The sequence below is a fragment of the Apiospora marii genome, assembly GCF_038362585.1.
Source record: "Apiospora marii strain CBS 49790 chromosome Unknown utg000011l_segment0_segment0, whole genome shotgun sequence".
In the NCBI taxonomy this organism is placed as follows: domain Eukaryota; kingdom Fungi; phylum Ascomycota; class Sordariomycetes; order Amphisphaeriales; family Apiosporaceae; genus Apiospora; species Apiospora marii.
The window spans coordinates 2,912,154-2,935,884 of record NW_027117382.1 but is presented as its reverse complement, the minus strand read 5'-3'; the positions used below and the strand labels follow the sequence as shown (position 1 = coordinate 2,935,884).

The 23,731-nt window shown below is 39.3% G+C and overlaps 4 protein-coding genes across 4 annotated transcripts; 2 read left to right on the top strand and 2 right to left on the bottom strand.

The window, feature by feature from the left end:
• Positions 1-8,267: 8,267 nt before the first annotated feature.
• On the bottom strand, positions 8,268-12,542 carry PG985_014013 (uncharacterized protein; the record flags this gene model as incomplete). The annotated part of the gene is made up of 7 exons (XM_066833779.1): positions 8,268-8,291; positions 10,773-10,904; positions 10,959-11,117; positions 11,175-11,871; positions 11,926-12,009; positions 12,070-12,393; positions 12,466-12,542. The coding sequence occupies 7 exons, from the start codon at positions 12,540-12,542 to the stop codon at positions 8,268-8,270; spliced, it is 1,497 nt and encodes a 498-aa protein (XP_066678519.1).
• A 768-nt stretch (positions 12,543-13,310) lies between these two features.
• On the top strand, positions 13,311-15,098 carry PG985_014012 (MFS general substrate transporter; the record flags this gene model as incomplete). The annotated part of the gene is made up of 2 exons (XM_066833778.1): positions 13,311-13,320; positions 13,408-15,098. 2 exons carry the CDS (start codon positions 13,311-13,313, stop codon positions 15,096-15,098), a joined length of 1,701 nt encoding a protein of 566 aa, XP_066678518.1.
• Positions 15,099-17,804: 2,706 nt separating this feature from the next.
• PG985_014011 (uncharacterized protein) lies at positions 17,805-19,478 on the top strand (the record flags this gene model as incomplete). The annotated part of the gene is made up of 1 exon (XM_066833777.1): positions 17,805-19,478. One exon carries the CDS (start codon positions 17,805-17,807, stop codon positions 19,476-19,478), a length of 1,674 nt encoding a protein of 557 aa, XP_066678517.1.
• A 281-nt stretch (positions 19,479-19,759) lies between these two features.
• PG985_014010 (uncharacterized protein) lies at positions 19,760-21,863 on the bottom strand (the record flags this gene model as incomplete). The annotated part of the gene is made up of 6 exons (XM_066833776.1): positions 19,760-20,780; positions 20,841-21,066; positions 21,125-21,312; positions 21,387-21,429; positions 21,485-21,673; positions 21,737-21,863. 6 exons carry the CDS (start codon positions 21,861-21,863, stop codon positions 19,760-19,762), a joined length of 1,794 nt encoding a protein of 597 aa, XP_066678516.1.
• Between the last annotated feature and the right edge of the window lie 1,868 nt (positions 21,864-23,731).

Sequence of the window (23,731 nt, the reverse complement as noted above, 5' to 3'; positions counted from 1 at the left end):
CTATCGTTAAATAATTATATAAAATAAAGTTTACGTTTATCTTTTTTTAATTAAAAAGGGTAAGCTATAAGTATTATATAACTTTAAAAGGGCTTTAAAAACTTTTAAACTTAAATTTATTTTAATATTATAATAATTATTTTTTTTTCCTATAAATAGCGAGCTTTTATAATTTTAAATAATATTAATTTTAAATTTATAGAAATTATAAAGTATATTATTATAAAAATATTTTATTAAAAAACCCCGCTTTAATTTTTTTATAAAAGAATTAAAGTAATTTATTCGTAATTTATTTTAATTTTTTACGTAATAATATAAATTTTTATAAAACGTTTTATTTTCGTTATTATTTTTTTTAAATTTTATAACTTTTTCGATTTCGTTTCTTTTACTTTTAAATTATTATTAATTCTTTTCTTTATAATAATAAAATTATTATTATACTTAACTTTATTTATTATTATATTATAATAATTTATATCGTTAAGAAATAAATTTAAAAATTATATAAAAAATACTTAAATATAATTATAATAAAGTATAAAAACGCTTATTATTTTTATATTAATATTTAAATATATAAATATAAACTTAATTTTAATAGAAAACTATTTTTTAATTATTTTTAATACTTATTTAATTCGTTATATTACGGCGTTTTTAAAAATAATTTTATATTTATATTTAATTATTATAATAATAATAAAATTTATATTAAAATAAAATATATTTTTTATATTATTTATTCGGTATAATTTTAATATTAATTCGTTAACGTTATAATTTAAATTTCTATTATATTTACGGGTAATTATATTTTTTTTAATAAAATTTTTAAATAAGTTTATTTTTATTTTTAATCTATCGACGTTAATAATAAATATAATATACCCTTTAAAGGTTATAAATAAACCGTTAATATTTTTTTATATTTAATTATTTCTTATTATTATTTTATAAAAAATTATTATTTAAAATTCGATTTCTTTAATATTAAGAAAAATATTAAAGTTTATAATATTTTTTACAAATTTATTAAAGGTATTTATTAATATTTCTTTAATTTCGTAAATTAACGTTTTTATTTATTATAATAAAGTTTTAATTTATAAAATTAATTTAAAAATAAATATTATTCGTTTTCCTATTAATATAATAAATAACTTTTTTTTTTTAAATTTTTATAAATTACTTTTTATTTTTAACCGTTTTTATTAATTTTTTTATAAACTTTAAAATAACGTATAAATTATAAAAGAATTATTATAATTTATATTTATTAAAGTAATAATAATTAAATTATTTAAAATATTATTTATTATTAAATTAAAATTATTTTTAATATAATTAGAATTTATTATTTTAATAATAATAAATAAAAGAATTTTTAAAACGAAATTAAAGGGTTTTTAATACTTTATAATATAAACTTTTATATTTAAATTATATAAATAGAAATTAATCGTTTTAACCGTATTTTTTCCTTTATATTTTTATTTATATCGGACCCTGAATTTATTTATAATATTTAAAATCGTTTTTTAACGTAATATAATATCGATAATAAATTTATTACCTATATAAATTTTAACGGGGTATTATTATTTTAATATAATTATAATAATAAATAAATTAATTAATTTAATAATAATAATAATTTATTTTAATAAAAAATTTTTATTAATAATAAATAAATAGTTTTTATTTTTATTTTTTTAAAGTTTTTTAAAAATTTTTAATTATTTTTTATTTTATCTTAAGTAAATTTATATTTTATTCGTAATTAAAAGGTATAAATATAAACGTAATTATTATTTAAATATATAAATTTAAATTTTATCGAATATATAAAAGTTAAATTAATTTTTAATTTTTTTTTATTATTTTTTTTAAAATTTTTTATAAAATTTTATAACTTTTTTTATTATATTTAATAAATAGATATTATTAATTTTATAATTTTTAAAACTTACCTTTTTTTTTTTTTTTTTATATAACTTTTTTAAATATTTTTTTTTAAAATTATAAGATTTTTTTAAATACGTTAATTAAATTATTTATCGATTTTTATTAATTATATTTCGCGAGTTAACTTTTTTATTTTACGAAATAATATATTTATTTATTATATATTATTTTATTTTTTATTTTTTTAATTTTTTATTCTTTATTTTATTTTAATTTCGATATAAATAACGGGTTTATAATCGTTATTTATTATAGCTTTAAAAATTATATAGGGAAAACGTTATAAAGTTTAAAATAATTTTTTAATAATATTATTCGATATATTAATAAATCGATATATTTTAAAACTTTAAAAAGCTTTATAAACTTTAAAATAAATTTTTAATTTTAAATTTTAAAGTTTTTTATTAATAAGTTTATTATTTAATCTATTTTAAACATTATAAATTAATAGTAATTATTATAATATTTTATTTATATTTTTATAATTTTTCGTTAATATTTTTTTATATCGTTTTATAATTTTTAAAATTTCGAAAGTTTATTTTTTATTATCGATATCTTTCTTTTTTAAAAATTATTTTTAATAAATATATAAAAATTTAATTAATATTTATATATTATTTTAAAAAGAGAAATTCTTATAATAATATTAATTATTAAATTAATTATAAAAAAAGTTATATATAAAAAGTTAAATTAAAGCTTTAATTATTTTATAATATAATAATATAAGTATATTTTTAAAATTTAATTTATCCGTTTTATTTATTTATTAATTTAAAAATAAAATATTATCGAATACTTTTATTTAATTTAATTATAATAATATAATTTTAATTAAAATTTATTAATAAATATAAAGTTTTTATTAAAAACGATCCTTTTAAAGTTCCGAATTAATATTTAATTTTTATATAAAATAATTTTATTAATTTTATAATATTAATATTTATAAAAACGAGGAAAAAGAATAATAATTTAAAAAATTTATTTATAATTATTAATATAATATTTATTAAATTACGATTTAAAAAAGTTTCTAATAATTTAATAATAAAATTTATAATTTATTTTTTATTAAAACGAAATAATTATAATAATAATATTAATTTATTATATAATCGATAATATTTCGTTTTTAATTTTAAATATATTATATAATAATTAATATATTTTTTAACGTTTTACTTTAAATTTTATTAATAAAATTTCTTTTTTAAAAAATTAATAATTTAATTTATATCAAAATAACTATTATAAAAATTATTATAATATATTTTTAATAATAAAAACTTTAATATCGTTTAATTTAATACGTAAAGTTTCTTTTAATAAAGAAATATTTTTATTTTAAAAAAAGTTTAACCCCTTTTCGAAAAATTTTTATTTAAAATACCCTTTTATATTTTTTAAATATATTTATTTATTTATTATACCTTTTTTATTAAAGTTTAAATATTTTTCGAAGCTTTTTTTATATAAATTTCTTTTAATATAATTAATTTTTTAATTTTTTAACGAATAATTTATTAAATTAATATTAATTATTTCGTTATTAGTTTTATTTTATATAATATTTATATTAATATATAAAGTTTATTTTTTAAAAATATTATAATAATAATTAATTTTTTTTATAATATAAATAATAATATTAAATTACTTTCTTTTTTAAAGGTATAATTTAAACATTTTAAAAACTTATTAACGAAGTTTTTTTTTCCCGGTTAATATTTTATAACGAAATTAAATAAAATAAAATATATATATTATTACGTTTAATAATTATTTAATTAATTAATTTTTATAAAGTTTTATAAATTTTAATAATTAATAAATATTTTAATAAAATATTTAAACCTTTTAAAGTAATATCTTTAATATTTAAATAATAATATAATTATAAATATTTCTTAATTAAATATATTATAATTTAATTCCATTTTAAAAAATTTTTTTAAAAAAAAAAGTAATAAAATATTAATAACCTTTCGAATTTTTTTATAATAAAATTTTATTTATAATAAATTAAAAAGCGTTTATTTTTAATTATATATATTTTTTAAAGTTAAAATATAATAAAAATAGTATTTTTTTAAACGTTTATTTTAATTATATAAATATATATTTTAAAATAATATCGAAAATTAATTATTTTAATTTCTATTTAATTTCGTTACTTTTTAAAAGTTATATTAATAAAATAACGATATAAGAATACCTTTTTATAAAACATTAATAAAAATTATAAAACTTTAAAAATATTTAAATATTATAAATAGATTTTAATTTTAATTATTTTTATATTATATTTATTTAAATTATATTTATAAATATACTTTTTATAAATATATAATACTTTAAAAAGTTTAAACTTTTTTAAAAAAATAAATACTTAAAAGTTTTAATATATAAATTTATTTATAAAAGTTTTTTTATTATTATTTAGAAATATTTTATATATATTTTTTTATTCGATAAATATATTAATATATTATCGAAATATATTATATATATTATATTTATTAAATTTTTTAAAACTTTAATAATATAATATTAAAAAATAATAAAAATATTAATTAACTTTATAATTATTATAAAGAATTTATAATAATTATATTAAATATAGAAAATTATTTTCTATTTATTTTTTTTTTTAATCTAAATATAATAATATATATTTTTAAAATTAATTTTTAAAAAGATTTTTAATTTAAAAACTTTATTTAATAACTTTAAAATAAAGGGGAAAATATATCGATTTTTTATAATAACTTTATTAAAACTTTTATAATTTATTATTATCCGTATTAAATTATTTTTTTTAAATATAAAAAATATTAACGTTTTCGTAAAGTTTTAAAATTTTCGAATTTTTTTTTTTCTAACTTTATCGTTTTAATAAATTTTTTTAATATTTATAATTTTTTATAAAAAAAAGGGTATATTAATTAATATAATAATTAAATATTAAAGACGAAATTAATAATATAATTTATAATATTAAATAATAAAATAAAATAATTTTTAATATTAAAAAACGCTTAAAAATTATATAAATAAAATAATATAGAACTTCTTTTTATTTCGAACTTTTTTTTTAAAAAGTTCGAAATTATTTTAAATATAAAAATTATCGCGAAATATAATATACCCTTTTAAAATATATATTTAAATAAATAAAGTTTAATTATTTAAATTTAAATAGAATTTAATATAAATTATTATTAATTTATTCTTAAATATAATATAATATTTATTTCTTTAATTATTTTAAAAAATAATAATAAAAAAACTTTATTTTTTTTAAAATCCTAATTTATTATAATATAAAGTTTATAAAAATAACGGATAATATTTTATAAATCGATAATATTAAAATTAATTTAATATATATTATATATAAAAACTTTTAATTTATTAATAAAAATAATAAAAATTAATTTAAAAGAAATAAATTAAAATTTTATTTTTAATATAAAAATATAATTAATAAAATTAATATTTAAATAAATATTTAAATTAATATAAATAGAAATAAAAATAAATATAAAAAAATAAATAAATAGAAATTAATATATAAAAAGTTTTAAAAACTTTAACGAAAGGTAATAATAATAATAAAGTTATTTTATTAATTTAAACTTTTTAACTTTTTTTATAATATATTATATAAATATCGATTTTATATAATTAATTATATAATATCTTTTTTTTTAATATTTATAATAAATAATATTAAAAAGGTTTAATAAAATTTTTAAAAATTTATATCTTTTTTTTATTCGTTTATTATTAAACTTTTTTCTTTCTTTATTTTTTTAATATTTATAATATTAAAAATTTTTATCTTTTTTCCGTTTATATTATTATTTCGGTTTATTTATATTAAGGTTATTATATTATTATTTAATTAAATATTTATAAAGTTTTAAAGGTTATTTTTTTTTTATTAAAATTTAAATAAAATTTTTTAATATTAAATCGTTAAATCGATTATATTATTACAATATTTCGATAATTAATTATAATAATTTATAATTTCTTTATATAAAAGTTTTAATAACTTTTTATAAAAGAATATAATTTATTATTTATTAATTCGTTAATTTATTTAAATTTTTAAAAAAATTAAATATTAATAAAAATATATAAAGTTTTACTTTAATTATTATTAAATATATTTTAATTAAACGATAATTATAACCTTTTTATTTATAATTTTATAAATAACGAACTTTATTTATTTTTAATAAATTTTTTAATTTTTTTAAAAGAAATTCGCCTTCTTTTTTATATTAAAGTTTTTTTTTAAATAATATTATTATTTAATATTATAATTTATTTAATTATATATATATAATATTTTTATATATATATTTCGGAAATATTTTTTAAAATTATTAAAAATTATTTTTAATTTTTTTATTTAATTATTTTATTTAATACAGGTAAAACGTATATTAAATTTCTTATAATTAAATTTAATAAATTTAATTAAATTTAAATTTTTATTTATAAATCTTAATTAATTATTAAAAAAAATTAAATTTAATTATAAATTAAATATAAATAGAGTTATATTTTTTTTAAAATTTAATAAATCCTTTTTAAAGTTTTATAAAACTTTTTATATTATATATTTATCGTTTTTTTTACGTTTTATATATTAAAAGGTCGATTATAATACTTTCGCGGTTAACGCGAAATTAAATATTTTTAATTATTTAATTTATTTAAATAACGCTTCTATTCCTTTTAATTAATTATTAATTATTTAAATAATATTATAATTTTATATTACTATTTTATTTTTATTAAATTTTAAAGCGGTTAATTTAATAAATTCTTTTTTAAAATAATTTTAAAGGGATTTAATAAAATTTCGCTATCTTTTCCTTATAAATTTAATACCGATTCCGAAACTATCTCGCGTTCTATTACGGGTTATTTTTTTTTTCTTTATTAATAGTTTAGTTTAAAACGATATTTTTAATAAATAAATTATTAATAAAAATATAAAAATTATAAAAATTATTTAATATAATTTAAATATCAAGTCTATCGTTAAGTAATTATATAAGATAAATTTTACATTTATTTTTCTTTAATTAAAAAGGGCAAGTTACGGGTACTATATAACCCTAAAAAGGCCCTAAAAACCCCTCGAGCCTAGGCTTATTCTAACACTATAACAATCGTTTATACTTTTTTAAAAATTTTATAATATTAAAATAAATAATTTTATATTAATTATTTATTATTAACTTTTTTTTTTATAATATATTAAATATTAATTAATTTCGAAAATTTTCGCTATTATAATAAACAAATGTAATAATAAATAATATATATAATTATATTAAATAAAAAATTTAATTTAAATAATTAATAAAAGAAATAAAAATAACCTTTTATATATAATTTATTAAGTTATTATAACCGGAAATAAAACCGAAATTAGAAAAGGAATTTTATAATTACCGACTATTATTAAGCTTTTATTAATCTATAAAAATTATAATTATTAAAATATTTTTAAAAATTTTAAAGGTATTAAATATAATACCTTATTTTTAAATTTATTATTTTTAAAATAACTTATTTTTTATACATCTTTTATTTCTATTAAAAAACCTTAATACAAATCGAAAAAAAAAAGAAAGAAAAAGAAAAAAGAAATACGCCTAACCGCCTGTAACTATATAAGTAATAGCCTCACCGCTCTTGGTAAACTCATATTCCCTGTATTAATTGCCCTCACTGCTTGATTGGCAGAAGTAACTCCGAGTGAACAAAGTGCTATTAATTTAAATATGTAGATGCGAGCACTGTGATTCTGTTTCTTGATTTTCCACTGCTCTACCACCATCACATTTGAAATCTGCGCTTGCGAGTGCAAACATCAAAAGTTGTACTAGCTAGAGCGCTTTATGCTGGGAGGTTCCTTGGAATTTTATAGTGGTCTCCATCAACGCCAGCCCTTTTGCCCTTGTCCACGTCGATTCCCTTCCCCTCGTCCATGTCGGGTGCAAGCAGCTTGCCAACCGCTACTCATCGACGCCACCCCCTCCGCAAAGGATAAAATTGGAGAGTCACCATCAGCCACGCTGGTCATAGCCGGATATTTTCGGCTGCGTTTAGCTTTGGCATCGAAACCAATTACTTGCAAGTTTGCTTAGTCCCTTCGATCTGGTTTTCTCAGTAAGGCTTCTTTATTCTTTTTTTTTTCCAATTCATACCAAGGCTCCCTGGTAGAAACAAAAGCCTTATAAAGTGATCCTGCTGAACCTTTAGATGCCCTCGTCTACATAGATCTTGTGGTGCCGTCGACATAAAGCGGATGAAGTGCAGAACAAGCCTTGTGTAACAACCCAAAGCTCACATGACAGGGCGTATGGTACTATCCAGAAGAAGATACAGTTGCATAACTAACTTATATTAGCAGATACCGCCTTAATTATATGCCACTATCTGCCGGTTCACGGCTCCGATTCTCTTTTAACCCAGCGAGGCATACGGCTACGACCAAACCCATCCGCTACCTCCTACCCGTCAACGTATTCGCTACTCAGGTCAATACCTTTGACAAAAGTTATCTCGGTTAGAAACTACCACCGAGATATAATCACACGGGAATTTGTGTACAGAACTGTTTGTTTTTCCTTTTTCTCTCTTTTTTCTCCCTTGTTTATCTCTTCTTTTCTCTCTTTTTTTCCCCTCCTTCCCCCCCCCCACCCCCCCTTTTTTTTTTTCCCCTTTTTCGCTGTTAAGTCGCTAAAAGTAGTTACGCAGGCACTTTGTTTCCAGGAAACGGGAAACATGAGTGGTGAAGTTGGCCGATCCCAAACCCTTCCGTATAACCAGATCCACGGGAAATGGCCGAGAGGCGCTGTTCCAAAAGAACCTGAAGCCACTGGATTTGGTTATGTTGGCCAAAGTTCCTTGGTGATCAGCCAAGGGCATCCCCATTCTCACCTTCAGGTACCCTGGTTTGTTTACCTGACAGTTTGTCAACTTCGTCATTAGGCGGGCTGCCTGGAAATTCCCATCATGACTATCTTGAATGGGATAGCATGCAAATTTCTGGCACAAACCAGGGCCTGAGGCGAGATGACCAGGAGCCACATCTTTCAGGGGTAACCTAGCCTTGGTGAGACTTTCCTACCTACCCGGCGACGGACTTCCTATTGAAACATATGAAATAAACAAAACACTCTGGAATCATCCAACTTGATGCCAACACCTTTTAGAATACAGTAGGTGCTCGCCTACTTCGATTCTAACAGTCCCAGATGAGACATTGAACTTAATGTCAACACATTCCAGGACCCAGTAAGTGCCACATCATCTTCAAGCTGGACTGTACACAGGCCATATCTCTAATCTCACGTTTCAAGAACTTGTACGATGGATCTTTGTGGGATCCTCTACCGCCTCTTGTTATGTGCAATCTCCCGCAAACTAGCGGTCACTTCTATAAAGTCAAGGAAACTGTGCCATTGGGCTTTGAGACAGGTAGGCAGTTGGTCAGAACGAGTGAGCCCATGTTACTAATCCTACCAGGGCTTATGAGCTGGGTGGAGAACAACTCGCCACCAATGACCGCCCACTTTGAACCAGGGAATTGGGGGCAACAAACAGCCCACAGCCCGATGAAGAGCTCTTATACCACCATGCATTCAGATTGGAGCAAGATGGTATATGGAAGATGTTCGGAAAGTGACAATCAGACCGTATGTATGGTGCAATCTTCACACATTTATCTCTATTGATATGCGACCCCCGATTCGCTCACTGCCTCTTTCTAAACGTCATTCCAACTTTCATTCGATTCTAAGTCAGCCCCAACAGAAACTAAAAGCTGATAACAATCAGACTATACCTGGATATCTATCAGCCGCCTGGCCAATATTTCCAGAGCCTACGGCGATGGAGGCCCAGCATGCGTCAAAAATCCCCAGTGGAAGTTCGGAACCCGGGCAAGACAAGACACTGGGTCACATCCACTGTTCCGCATTGTTTCTCTCTGACGGAAAGAAAACAGAAGGCCAAGTGTTTGGCCCCTCAATTCCCATCCAAAGCAGGTAAGTTACATTACGTAGGTGCCATCGCTTGTAAGTGTGAACTGACAGACCTTTCAGGGCCTCCGCACAAGTCAAGTTTGCTTGTTTGCACAAGACTTGCGATTATACTGCTAGTAGTCGAAGAGACATGATGCGCCACCTGCGTACCAACAAGCATGCCAATAGATCCGTAATCGACTTGGACCTATCCGTGGCGCAGGCAACCTATGAATGCAAGCAGATTGCGTGTGACTACACCTCTACGCGACGGGACAATTGGAAACGACATATGCGGGTTTTGCACGGAATTGTGGTGGAGAGGAAGCAGCCGGGCAGAAAGACTTCTGGTTTGATTTTCGTCTAACCCTCTTCGCTCCTTTATATGTTGCATAAGCCGTGAAATCGAGGAAAGTGGGAATAGAGGGGTATCTGGACTGCAAGATAGGGGCCAACGTAACTTCATTCTTATGTTATTTTCTATTATGGGTCATTCTGTTTAGGTGGAGGGGTTGGACTAGTAAACCAGGGTGGTAATTTATTCAAATGGGCTGCCACAACACCCCATGATGTATTTCCTTTATCTAGTTTTCAAGTGTGTCAATCTCATTGCACTCAGTTACCCTGTATTCTTGCATGTCGTCTTTAGCATCCCTTGTAGGGATCGTTATTTATCCAACGCGAGATACGTAGCCCTTAGATATGATTCCAAGACTGACGGGCTAGCTAGGGTACGTTCTTCGGCAGCACCGTGTCTGTGTCCCCGTCGACGGGCTCTACGTGCCTTCGGACAAGGCTTGCGTGGAACAGCTCATCCATTTCCTCCAAAGTACGGCCTTTGGTCTCCGGATAAAACACGTATATGATCTTGAACCAGTGTTAGCTTGAACCAGTATATAATTTGCCTGCGTTCAGATTTACCGGGATGCAGACGACAGTAACCGCAAAGAAAAAGAAGTAGATGTTGGATCCAATCGTGTCGATGCCTACAGGCCACACTTGAGCCACCACGATGGATCCGATGGAACCTCCCGAGGCCGAGAAGTTCAGTCCGCGAGCACGTATAGCCGTTGGGAAGATCTACGCCCGTGTCAGTAACTCTGTATACCCAACCGCCTGCGACCCACTTGTGCTTACCTCGGATCCGTAGACCCACGCAGTCGGCCCAAATCCGAGACTGTATCCAATGGCGTAGACGAAGATGAAGACAACGCAAACGATATCGGATGCTCTGTTTTGGTTATTGGGATAGACTTGGCCCAGCACACCATTGATGAGCAAGCCCGAGCTCATAGCCACACACCCCGCAACCAACGTCGTCCGGCGGCCCAGCCTGTCAATCAGCAGCATCTCGATGACCGTCATGACGATCTTCAGGGTCGACTCAATGCCACCGGCGAGTAGCGACACTCGTGTCCCGAGCCCCAACTTGAGGAACAAAGTGGGCAGGTAGTACTTCATAGCGGTCGCACCGCACATCTGCGCCATGAACTGGAGCAGCGACGCCCGCCAGAGGCGATCGAAGAGATGGCGTTCCCGGAACAGCGAGAGCCAATTCAGGCCCGACATTCGATAGGACTCTACCGAGTCCTGTATCTCGGTGAGCTCGTGGTCAATCTCGGCGTTGGTGAAGCTGCCCTCGCGCAGCCAGTGCAGCGACCGTTGGGCTTCGTTGAAGCGGCCGTGCTCGATGAGCCACCGGGGCGTCTCGGGGAGGAAGGGGAGCCCCGCAGCGAAGATCAGGGCGGGGATGAGGACGACGGCAGAGGAGAATCTCCAGGAGACGTAGACCTGGTGGGGCGTCGACTCCCAGAATGTGACGGCGTAACCGACCCTGATGGTCACTCATCAGCACACGAAGTTCAAGCAAGGGCAAGACTATACTTACCAAAAGCCGCTGGCAAGACCCGCGACAAACCCGACGTGGTTCAGCACAACGTACTTGCCACGTTGCCCAGCCGGTGCTATTTCACTATGCTTGGTTTAGCATGAACCCAATACACCTCTCAACACTTGCACAGGCTTGACTCACGCCTGATAAAGGGGCACCGAAGTCGACACCATCGCGACGCCGAGCCCGCAGATGATGCGTCCGACAATCATCATGGCGTAGGCCCTGGGCGCCGTCGCGCCCGCCTCGAACCCCGTGCCGACGGCCAGGACGGTGGTGCCAATGAGCGCCGCGTAGCGCCGGCCCAGGTAGTCGCTGACCGGGTGGGAGATGAAGATGTAGCTGAGCCAGGTGCCGAGGTAGTAAATGGCGGTGATGACGCCCTTGCGCGCCGCCGTCAGCTGGCCCATGGCCGCGACGAAGCCCGGGTGCACTAGGATGGAGGACAAGATGCCGATATTGTAGCTGGGGTAGGGTCAGCATATGTAAGGATCTCGTTGCTTGGACGTGATCGCCAATTGTGGTGGGTTTACTTACCCCCATACGAAAGAGCCTATGGCGAAGAAGATGCACAGCAAATGTAGTCTTATGACCGCTTGGGTGAATAAAGCCATCGTTCTGGTATATTTGAGTTGATTTGCTCGGCTTTGCTTCAGCTGCTACCGCGGGGATGGTTCAGTCGAGGAAGGCATTTGAAAAGGGTCATCGGCTACCACCCTTTATCAAAAGACTGAAGGGTCCAGTTATCCATATTGATGGGGAATCTGCACCAGCTCCCATGCACATAATTCCAACGAAACATCCTTTCTTCTGCATCACTGGCAGCTTGGGGGGCAAGCCATGGTGCGGGACTGCCCAGAACAGCAAATCGCTTGATGGGCGTTCCGGGGCCCCGAAACCCCGCTATTTGCTGCCCAGATATGCCGTCCCCTCCTTCTGAGATGCGCGGACAGGGGTGGTTGTTGCAGGGTCGCTTCAGAGGGTGGGAAGCGGGGTTACTTCCCAAGGCAGCTCACCCGTCGGACGGAGCCAAGCCAAGCGAGTCAGGGGGAGGCTGTTGATATTAAAGCACGCATTTGGCAAAATCCCCATTTTCACGTCATGCCCAGAGAAAGGAGGCGATCAGAGTGAATTGCACGCGACATATTGGGACGCGTACCTTTCAGGGATGGAAATGCATATATCCAGGTGGCCATCCCCGAGATTGGGTGCTGGAGGGTTGGTTACCTCCAAATGTTTAGCTCAACTCTCACCAAGTTTCACTTAGCTGCGACTCGCTAGAGCTGGTAAAGTCGTTACACATGTCGACAGCAAAATATAACTCCAGCAGCCCATTCTCAGCTGGCGCAAGCACGGCAAGATCCAATCGTCGATAAAGCGCCATGCTCATTGGTAAGTATCATGCCGAACAGGATGCCATTTTCAATTGCCGGGTGCCAAGACCCTGAGTTGTCCTTGCTGACCACACTTCAGATCCAGTAGCAAAGCCCGCGGCAAGCAGCAGCAGCCAATGCGGGGGCGCGCGACAGCGCCCGCATACAGCGGCCAGCGCTGAAATCGATGCTGTGCCACCACCACCCTCTTCGTCGTTGACACCACCACCATCAAAAGAAGTACGCTGGAGAGACCTACCCAATAAAGACCAGTTATTCATCCTAGCTTTATGTCGATTATCGGAACCCCTTTCGAATGTCTGTCTACTGCCGTACATCTTTTACCTCGTGCGCTCGGTCCTGCCGCCGGCGAATGACGACGAGCCAGGCTCGGATGCCGACGCAGAAGCGGCGCGCGTCTCCACTTATTCGGGCATCCTGGTCGCCGCGTTCCCACTGGCCCAGTTCTTCGTGAGCCTGCCCTGGGGCTGGCTCTCGGACCGGCGCGGGCGTCGCGTCTCGATCTTGACGGGGCTTGCGGTCTCCGTGCTGGCGAATATCGGGTTCGGGCTGTCGCGGTCGCTGGGCGCGCTGCTGTTCTGGCGCATCCTGGCCGGGTTGGGCAACGGCAATGTGGGCATCATGCGCACCGTCACCGCGGAGATTGTGCGCGAGCGCCGTTTCCAGACCAAGGCCTTCTTGTTGCTGCCGCTGGTCTTTAACTCGGGCATGGTGGCCAGTCTTGCCCTGGGCGGCTGGCTGGCAGAGCCGGTCAGCAGCCTACCTTGGTTGTTTGGCCCCCACGGCGCATTCAATATCCATAACAACCCGGAAGGCGTCCGATGGGCCCTCGACTATCCTTATGCGCTACCCGCCTTGATGAATGCCATGGCTCTGGCTGGGACCTTGGCTCTCGCAGTTTTGGGACTTCGCGAAACTCTGCCTGGCAAAGAGGCAGCCGAGGACTACGGGCTACGGGCGGGACGCGCGTTGACTATGTGGTTTCGGGCCTACATCTACCCCAGGCGGGGCAGGGGGTACGCGACGGTTGGCAGCCAAGATAGCGAGCTCTTGGTTGAAGGAGGGGAACCTGACGAGAAACCAGCAGCTGCAGGCATAGGACCAGCCAGAAAAGCAGAGCCAAGACTTTTCCGACAGATATGGACCCGCGAGGTACTAGCCTCCCTAGTCTCCTTCGGACTCCTCCCCCTGCACAACTCGGCCTTCATGCACATCTTCCCCGTCTACCTCAGCAGCCCGCCGGCCGACAACACCGAAGCCACCATCTTCGCCTTCACGGGCGGCCTCGGCCTGCGGTCCGCGTCGATCGGCCTCTGGCTGTCCAGCTTCGGGGTCTGCGGGATCCTGCTGCAGCTCTTCATCTACCCGCGGGTCCAGACCCGGCTCGGCACCCGCGGCGTCTTCCGCATCGCGCTCGTCCTCTTTCCCGCCACCTACGCCGCGGCGCCGTACCTCTCGCTCGTGGCCGGCGACGGGGCGGTGCGTTATGGGTTGCTCGGGCTGGTGGTCTGCGCCCAGATCATGGCGCGGACGATGGCGATTCCCAGCACCGTCATCCTGCTGACGGAGTCGGCGCCTGATAAGTCGGTCTTGGGTACCATACACGGGGCGGGCAACATGCTGGCCAGTTTTGCGCGGGCTGTCGGGCCGGCGGTTGGGGGTTGGGTCTTTGCGTTAGGCGTCGAGGAGGGGGTTGTTGGTCTCGTGTGGTGGCTGTATCTTGTCATCATAGCAGTGTGCGCACTAGCATGGTCGCTTTTCGTAGATAGGGGCTAAATATGGGTCCGACTACTAGGTCATAGCAGGCCATTACACATCACAGTGATGTCGAACAATCGATTTGATCAACTCAGAGGAGGATGCGTGATATTTACCCTGAAGGCGACAGTTCCATCATTATCCCTTCGGGTAGTTGTAAAATTCATGTGCTACAGCTCACATATCATAACAATGCAGGTCGGCGATACCAGCTTTGGCGCACGCGGCATGTTTTAAGGCCTATAGAAAATGTACTAAGTGTTGAGTAAATTTTGTCAGATTTTTAATTAATATTATTTCGAATAGATGACGTTCGTGCTTCGTTGGGAGAGGAAAAAGGTAAAAAAAGAGAGCGATCCCAGAGTTGGTGGTGTGGTAGGAGGGTGGTACTTACTTGCTTCCTGTATGTGGTGTTTTTTTGTGATTTTCTGGGGTTTTCACATTTTTTTCTGCTTTTCTGGTCAGTGGGAGAGAGCCAGAGCACCTGAGCAAGAGCACACATCGTAGTGAGCGAGGAGCACTAAGCTAGGGGCAAGGTAGCTAGGAGCCAGGGCAAGCGCCGGGAGCGAGCGGAAGGTGGGTCTTGTCGGTTCGGTGATGCTCGGGGCCGGGTTCGAACACCTGACCGGTATGTTAGCATTCTGATTCAGTGTGGTGCGTTAGACCACTGAACCACCAACTCTTGGGATCGCTGTTGAAGTATCGGCGACGTGTTGTGCATTATAAGGTCGGCGTCAAGGCATTGACCACTGATGTTGAAGTGTCGGCGATGTACCGCGCACTATAAGGTTGGGGACAAGGGATTAGCCACTGAACACTAAAGTACCAGTGACGTACAGGGCATTCTAAGGTCGGTGACAAGGCATTGACGGCTGAACATTGAAGTATCAGCGACTTACCGTGCACTACAAGGTCGGGGATAAGGGACTGGCCACTGAACAGTAAAGTATCAGTGACTTACAGGGTGTCACAAGGTCGGCGACAAGGGATTGGCCACTGAATAGTGAGGTCCTGGGATGCCTAGCGAGCTATAGGGCCGGGTACAAGGGATTCGCCGCTGCACTATCAACTCGTGGGATCCCGACCACGGTACCAGCGATCTGGTTTAAGCAATCAGGTTGTGAACAAGGGACTGCTGTTGCTACATCAGTATAGACAATCACCTTTCGGCACTCAGTGTCTAGGGACATTAATAGCAACGCGTTCAGTGTGGTGATCTCAACTTCTAAATCACCAACTCGTGGGATAGCTGTTGAGACACCTACCTGCCTCGTATTTCGAGCTCTAGAGTTGGGGCAAGGGATCATGATACTCCGGTGATGTATGCAAACTCTTCTGGCGTTATAACGTTGGGGACAGGAATATCATCTTCTTCAAGATGGTAGGACTGAGTATTGAACCACTGCGTCGTGGGATCACCATTGAAACATCGGCGATGCACTTCGGGTTACATGATGAGGGAGAATGGATTAACTACTGAGATGCCACAAGATTCGTCACAGATATTCCGCCATGTTGAGCTGGGAAAGGATACCTTGACAAGTTGTTCAGCGTTGAGATGCCCTTATTTCGCGCTTAGCAGCACAGCGACGGCACCCACCAACGCAATTACACCCTCCAAAAGCCTCAGAATTCATGATATGAAAATTACTTCCCTGGGACCATTTTTCGACAGTTATCTTCATGAGCAATCTCTCTTCATTTGGATCTGGTATTGCCTTAATTTTTTGGAGTTGAGCGGATGCGACCAGCAAACATCCAGGCTCAGCCGGTATCCAGCGATGCCTCAGCAACCCATATTCACACACAACAAGACGTGGAAATTGAGTGTTCAGATGACAGTCACGGGCCAGATGCTGCGGAAACTTGAGCCAACTACTCCTTGTCACCCTGAAGGCGCACATACGTACTTTTGATTCAATTTTTGATATGCAGGATTGGGAATGGACAGGGAACAGCCACTACTGCGTTGATATGGACAACCACCCTTGGCATTATGAGGTTAGATACGAGGTATCTCTACTCCTTTGTACTTGCTCACTGGTGCCAGATGTGATGTTCCCCTTCGCACAAGACTGCCTGGTCCTATGGCTGGGCTGTCGAGATGCAACGGGTCAAGAGACTGACATGGGACACGGCTGATGGCCAGTTGGTTTTTGATGAGTACTAGGACATGGTGGAAGAGGGACGACTTGATGATCACGATATTGATATTGCGTAGAGAAACACTCAATACCAAGGCTTTCTTTCCCGCAAGTTTCACTACGAATGGCAGCAAATCTGGCTTTGCTTCTAGCGACCTTGCAATCCGTGAACTGTAATGTCAAGTAGCGCGCGGCCACTGACGGATGATGCCTCCCGCTAGTTTTTTAAGAGTCTCTTCTAACATGCGCCACCTACCACTAGGTAGACGGGTGGCTTGGCTTGCGTACAGTACCTAGTGACCCTAAGAGGACCGGTCCAACTCCCCAAAACCCGAACCCCGGGTCTAGGCCTTTTGTTTCGGCTCCGGGCTTGGCACTGACCCACTAGAACAGCCAGCTCCTCAACGCCCGAAGGCCGGGGACAATAAACAACGCCGGGGAGGATTGCGTATAAATAAGTGCATGCTATCTCGTTGTTATTATCACTCCTGGCCTAAAACACCATCCTTATCCGGTTTCAAGCTTGTATAGTGTGCTACTGCATCCCTGGTCTAAATACTTACCCCTAGAAATCACCACGATGGTAAAATCGCTAAACACATCAGTCATCATACTGGGAGGCAGCATAGTCGGCCTATCCAATGCCCTGTTCCTTGCCCAACGCGGCGTCTCCTGCATCCTGATCGAGCGGCATCCCGGCAGCTCCCCTCATCCGCGGGCCATGGGCTGGACACATCGCACCATGGAGCTGTTCCGCACAGTGGACGGTCTCGAGGCGGAGCTGAAGGCCTTTCCTAGTCGAGCCGGCGGCAAGCCCCGCCGGGTTATGACGAGGACCTTGAACGGCAAGTGGGACGAAGAGTCCCACTGGACCACTACAAACAACGAGCAGGGCGCCGGATCGAAAGGCGGCCCCGCTGGTAAAGGGCCCACGCCTACCGACTTCAGCTCGGCCACGCCCGTTGAAGCGCTGGGAATCGCGCAAGACAAGCTCGAGCCCATACTACGCGCCAAAGCCATCTCGCTCGGCGCTGATCTCCGTCTCGGTTACACCATGACCGACTGGAGCCTCAACGACGACGACAGCAACCACAGCGTGTCCCTGACCGCAACAAACTCCACCACCGGCGAGACGCTGCGAGTCATGAGCTCTTACCTCATCGCCTGCGACGGCGCCAACAGCCGCATCCGCGCCGACCTCGGCATCGGCACGAGCGGCGTGGGCCACCTGCGCACCATGTACAGCACCCTGTTCCGCTGTCCGAGCATTGAGCACCAACTCGCGAGCGGCGTCTCGCAATGGAGCATCAAGAATGACGACCTCGAGGCCTTCCTCGTGACCTACCAAGAAGGCCGCTGGGCCCTCATGGCATCCAACCCAGCCCACGACTCGCCCAATGACGACGAACGAAAGACGCTGATTCGGCAAGCCATCGGCGACGGTGAAATCGACATCGAAATCCTCGCGCACGGGACCTGGGCTCTCCGCGGTGCCATCGCGGACGCCTTCGCCGACAAGACCAACCGAGTCTTCCTCGCCGGCGACGCGGCCCACGCCCTCCCGCCCAACCGCGGCGGCTACGGCGCCAACACGGGCGTGGCCGACGCGCACAACCTGGCCTGGAAGCTGGCGGCGGTGCTGGCGGGGCGCTCGGACGCGACACTACTAAGGACGTACGAGGCGGAGCGGCGGCCCGTGGCGCTCGTGCGGCACGACCAGATCTTTGCGCGGGCGGATTACCGGGAGTACGTGGCGGGCTCGGCGTGGCTGGAGGAGAGGCGGCGGAGTGGAAAAGGGGATATCGAGGTGTTGGGGGATGTGGCGATGGAGTTGGGGCAGATTTATAGATCTGGGGCGGTGATGGCGGGGGAGGACGAGGGGGGTGAGCTGGCTTTGGCGAAGACGCCGGCAGAGTGGAGGGGGCAGTCGGGGACTAGAGCACCGCATATCTGGCTCAAAAAGGAGGGTGAGGTTGTCTCCAGCTTGGATCTCTTATGTGGTGGGTGGGTCCTGTTGTCGAAAGATGGGAGTTGGAAGGAACGACTTGGGGGTGTGAAAGGTGTCAAGTATGTGCATGTTGGCCACGATGTGGAGGAGGCTGACCAAGGGGCTTTCGAAGGGGCTTTCGGAATTGGTAAAACTGGTGCCGTTTTGATACGGCCGGATGGCTATATCGGCGCCAGGTGGAAAGAAAGCACTTCTCTGGGAGATGTGAAGCAAGTGCACAAGTTAGTCAGATATGCCTTTAGTTGATTAGGGGGTAAGGTGTTTCAAGGCACATGGGATGAGTAATCGAGCCGTTTTATGTAAGAAAGGTGGTTTAGATGTTGGAAATCTTGTTCATTGCATCAAGGGGTATCTAGGTTGTAAATAAAAGCAACTCGGGTCGTTCGCTTGGAAGTTTGAGTCAAACAAGGAACAAGCCCCCCAAGCGCGAAGAAGAATAAGAAGAAAAAAGAATTCGAGTACGCTCCGCGCTATCTCACAAACTCTTATCGAGCTTCACACACATTTTCGTTTACTGTCGTGATTCATCAGATAAGCCCCCCAGAAGACCCAGAATCTATCTGGACGCCGTGCCGCTGCTCGATCCGCCGAATGATGAACGCGGCACTGTCTTCGTGCCACTCCGTCTCGACGCCGGGTCCCATGGCCAGACCTTCGATCGGATTCGACATGGGGTACGCCGCCGGTGACGGCCGCTCGGGCAGCGTCTTCATGAGGTCGGGCTTCGGTGTCGGCGTCAGTCGGCCGTGGTTGTGCGAGGACATGGCCGTGTTGGACCGGAACCGAGTAACGGGCGGGGGATGTGCTCGCCTGGGGAGGCTGGCGGATTGGGACCGCTGTAAGCAGTTAGTGGGCGAGTGCATGGGCGATTCCATGGGCGATTCCATGGGCGAGTGCAGGGGCGAGTGCATGGGCGATGATGGTGGGGCGGTGTCGGATCGGAATGACACCGATTTTGCTCTGAGCGGTGGCGTTGGGGCAGTCCGGCGCATGCATGGCTTGGTGCTGCTAGATCGCATGAGCGGCGTCGGCGAGAGTATAGACATAGGCGAATGAATAGTTGTAGGCGAATGTATAGATGTGGGCGAATCTATCGACGACATGGCTGAATCTGACCGGAAAGATACCTGCTTGAGCAGCGCCTTCTTGGGACACGATGGTTCCGGCGTCGCCATGTTGTTGCGCGGTACCGGCTTCTTTATCGCCGCAAAGTAAGCAGTGTCAGTTTCCAGCGGGTACTCTGGCTGGTTGTTCATCGCGTCGCCGGCGTGCCACGGCAGTTGTGATGATCCACAGCCCTTTTGGAACCGCTTGGGTACGAACGCCTTGTACATGTGATGGCGGAAGGTCACCGTGGTGCCAAAGATGAGCATGAGGGCAACGCCCGGGGTGTTGCCCGGAATGAAGAGATACATGGCCCTCCTGGCGTGCTCGACGCTCAGGTCTGGGGCGTCGGCGGGAGTCCACGCCGCCGCCAATTTGTTGCTAATTCCTTTGGTTCCGCTTGTGGCGAACTGTTGGAAGACGGTGACGGTCACCTGGAAGATACTACAAGTTGCCGCGTCGTTAGTGTAAGGTTAACATGTGTCAGTTCAGGGGCTTACTCACGCGAGTCTGACAAAGGCGATGAAGAAGCGCGTCATGAGCCAACGGTCGTAAATGTATTTGCACCACAAGCGCGAGAATATCCGCGTTCGCCCGCTTCTTGGCGTCGAGTAGGGATCCGCCGAAGCGGACCGTCCGGGATCGAAGCGCAGCAGTACACGTTGGGTGTAGATATAGCGACCCAAGATGGCGAGCATGATGATACCTCCGAGTCCAATACATAGCCACACTTTGTCCCGCATTAGATATATTCAAACCGCATATGTATGAGAGGTGGGAATACTTACATGGAAGGTTGGCCAGGGCAATGAAGGCAGACGTGTTATTCTGGACAGCTGGCGCTCTCAGTAGCGACACGAACAACAGCGGCAATAGGACTGAGATCGCCTTGGCCACGTAGTTGAAGTATCTCAGCTTGTTCACCCAGTGATATTTCTGAGTCAAACCATAAACGGACTGTCCCAGTTCAGCCGCCCTGGAAGGAAAGAAAAGTCAGTGACCTGGACTAGGAACTGCAAGGGATAATTGCCACTAAGGGGGAGTGCATACCAGAACAGGACGAACATGGACTCGACATTGTAGCAGTAAAACTCTAAGTTTATGGTGAGCTTGAGAGCCAAAAAGACAAAGCAGGGGTGGATACATACGGATGTAAAAGAACACCAAGTCCATGCCAGTTGAGCCATTGGCAATGGCGTTATCTGGGCTTGTGGGGTTCGCCTGCTTGGCCTCGAACTGTTGTATGGTGACATCCCGGTACCAGCCTACCACGTGGATTTGCTGGATGATGGAGAATACCGTGCTGATGAGGGTGCATATCGCGAGGCAAGCGATGTCTATAATGGTAAGTCAGTTGTCAGTTGAAAGGATGAGTGCACAATAAAACGTAACACACTGACATGGGAACCGGGCGTTATGAGAAGAGGCAAGCCATATCAAGGTGGCCGAGCAAGCCAGGCTGGCGAAAGCAAAAATCAAGGACAAGGCTGCCGGGCCCTCTGCTCCATGTGGCAATTGGCCAGTCATAACCGTCAATTGCAGGAGAGGGTCTGGATGCCGTCTAGTTCGCTTGCCGGCAAAGAGGAGGGGAAACCAGCCACTCTTTCGCAATATATGGAAAGAAGAAGAAAAGTGAAAAAGGCTCCAGATCAGGCCAGCAACAAACCTCCAATTCCATCATTGCAGCTGCTGATATGCTGCGATTGGAATGGTAATATAGGCATGGGAGAGATAGCCTGGGGGAGGAGGATCATCGATGGCCGCCATGCGAGTTCCATGCAGGTTTGATGCCGCTTTGATCCCGTCTAGGCCCTGTCGAGATTGTCAGACCCCCCACCGGGACCACCAAAAAAGAATATTGCAGATGGATCTGCACTAGTCCCAGCACAGATATGTCGGCCGACATTACAGAGGCCTGCCGCGGGAGGCAACCGCGCTCCAACGACTGCCTAGAGCAGACATCGCGGAGTCTCTCGAGGGGCAAATGACAAGATATTTCTCCGACAGTGACGAGGATTCATGGGGTTCATGGGACGGAGGAGAAATTGTCTGAGGGGACCCGGAGATGGAAAGATTCGCGTCCGCCAAGGTCAGCGGTGAAAGAAGATGGTTGTTGGTGTGTCACGAGGCTGCCGATGCCGATGACGATGGCGGCGGCGGCGGCGACGAGTTGTTGAGTTGCAGCCGCTATCAAGTGTGAAGTTGAAGGCTGGCGCGCAGATCGATGCGACGTCGAAGTTGATGCAATGTGACGGCCGGTTGCATCCGCGGGCGATTTGCGTTGCCTCTCGGGCATATAATGATACATCCCGAGATAAAAAGGCGATGAACCGAACCGTTGAAATGCTTGGCTTGCGCATCACTAGCACACACACTATTGGCTTGTTGGCAGACTGCCTTGGAGGGATTTGGGTGGTGGAGACGGCAGATGGCTGAAGAATGCCGTCCAAGTTTGGTTGAGGCCCGAGCTGCTTCGGCAATCTTCCCTATTGCAGATAAGCGTGGAGCGTTGCAGCCTATCAAGGCTGCAAGCTAAGCAATTGCAACTCCTCCGAGACGTCCTGTTTTGAAACAAGTGCAGTACGCCTTGCAGTGCTCCCCATCCATAATCACATCCGTTTCCCTCTCTCAAGCCTGTTTTTGCACTAAAAGATACCGTTAGAGGCAACCATGAAAGCTCTATCAGTGGTTCAAATTCGAAAAGTACGCTGCGGGGGATGCTGATGCATCGTGCATAAAGCTGTGGGTGCTCGTCACATAGGGCTATGGCGCAGCTCCGCTCCCGGAGAGGTTGCTCGGTCATGGAGGACGCCCATCAGCGATTGCCGTCTAGGTTTTCACATATGATCGAATCCATGACGCAGCTAGGTGGAAGTGCTGAGGTGAAAAAAAAACAAAAAAAAAAAGATAGAGAGAAATAAAATGAAGGGAACATATGTTATAGAAGCTGTCGTAATCATCAATGCACACTACAGCAGAGACTGCGGCTTTGAAGCAGGCAAGACGGTGGCAGACAGGCAGGAGGATATCGCCCGGGAACGCGGAATGACAACGGGTTACTGGCGAACCCACAAAAAAGACCTCACCGACCCCACCGGCCTTCCCCATCAAGCGCGAACGCTGCAAAACTTGCCGAATAAGTCAGGATGATGCCTGCTGAAGACGCTGTTTCAGCAAGGTGTAAGGGTCACCAAGCCACGTGCCGCGGCCGAGTTGCTCGCCTCAAACAGGCAATTGAGCTACTGATTCAGCGTCCCCCTTGCCAGCCTTCCATGAACGGGCGGGGGTCGACGGGGCCTTCTCATCAAATATGAGATGAGATCTGCCCACCCGTTTGTCCAAATTGGAAAAAAAGAGGCAGCAGGCAAAGCTGGCTTTTCACACACACACGCACA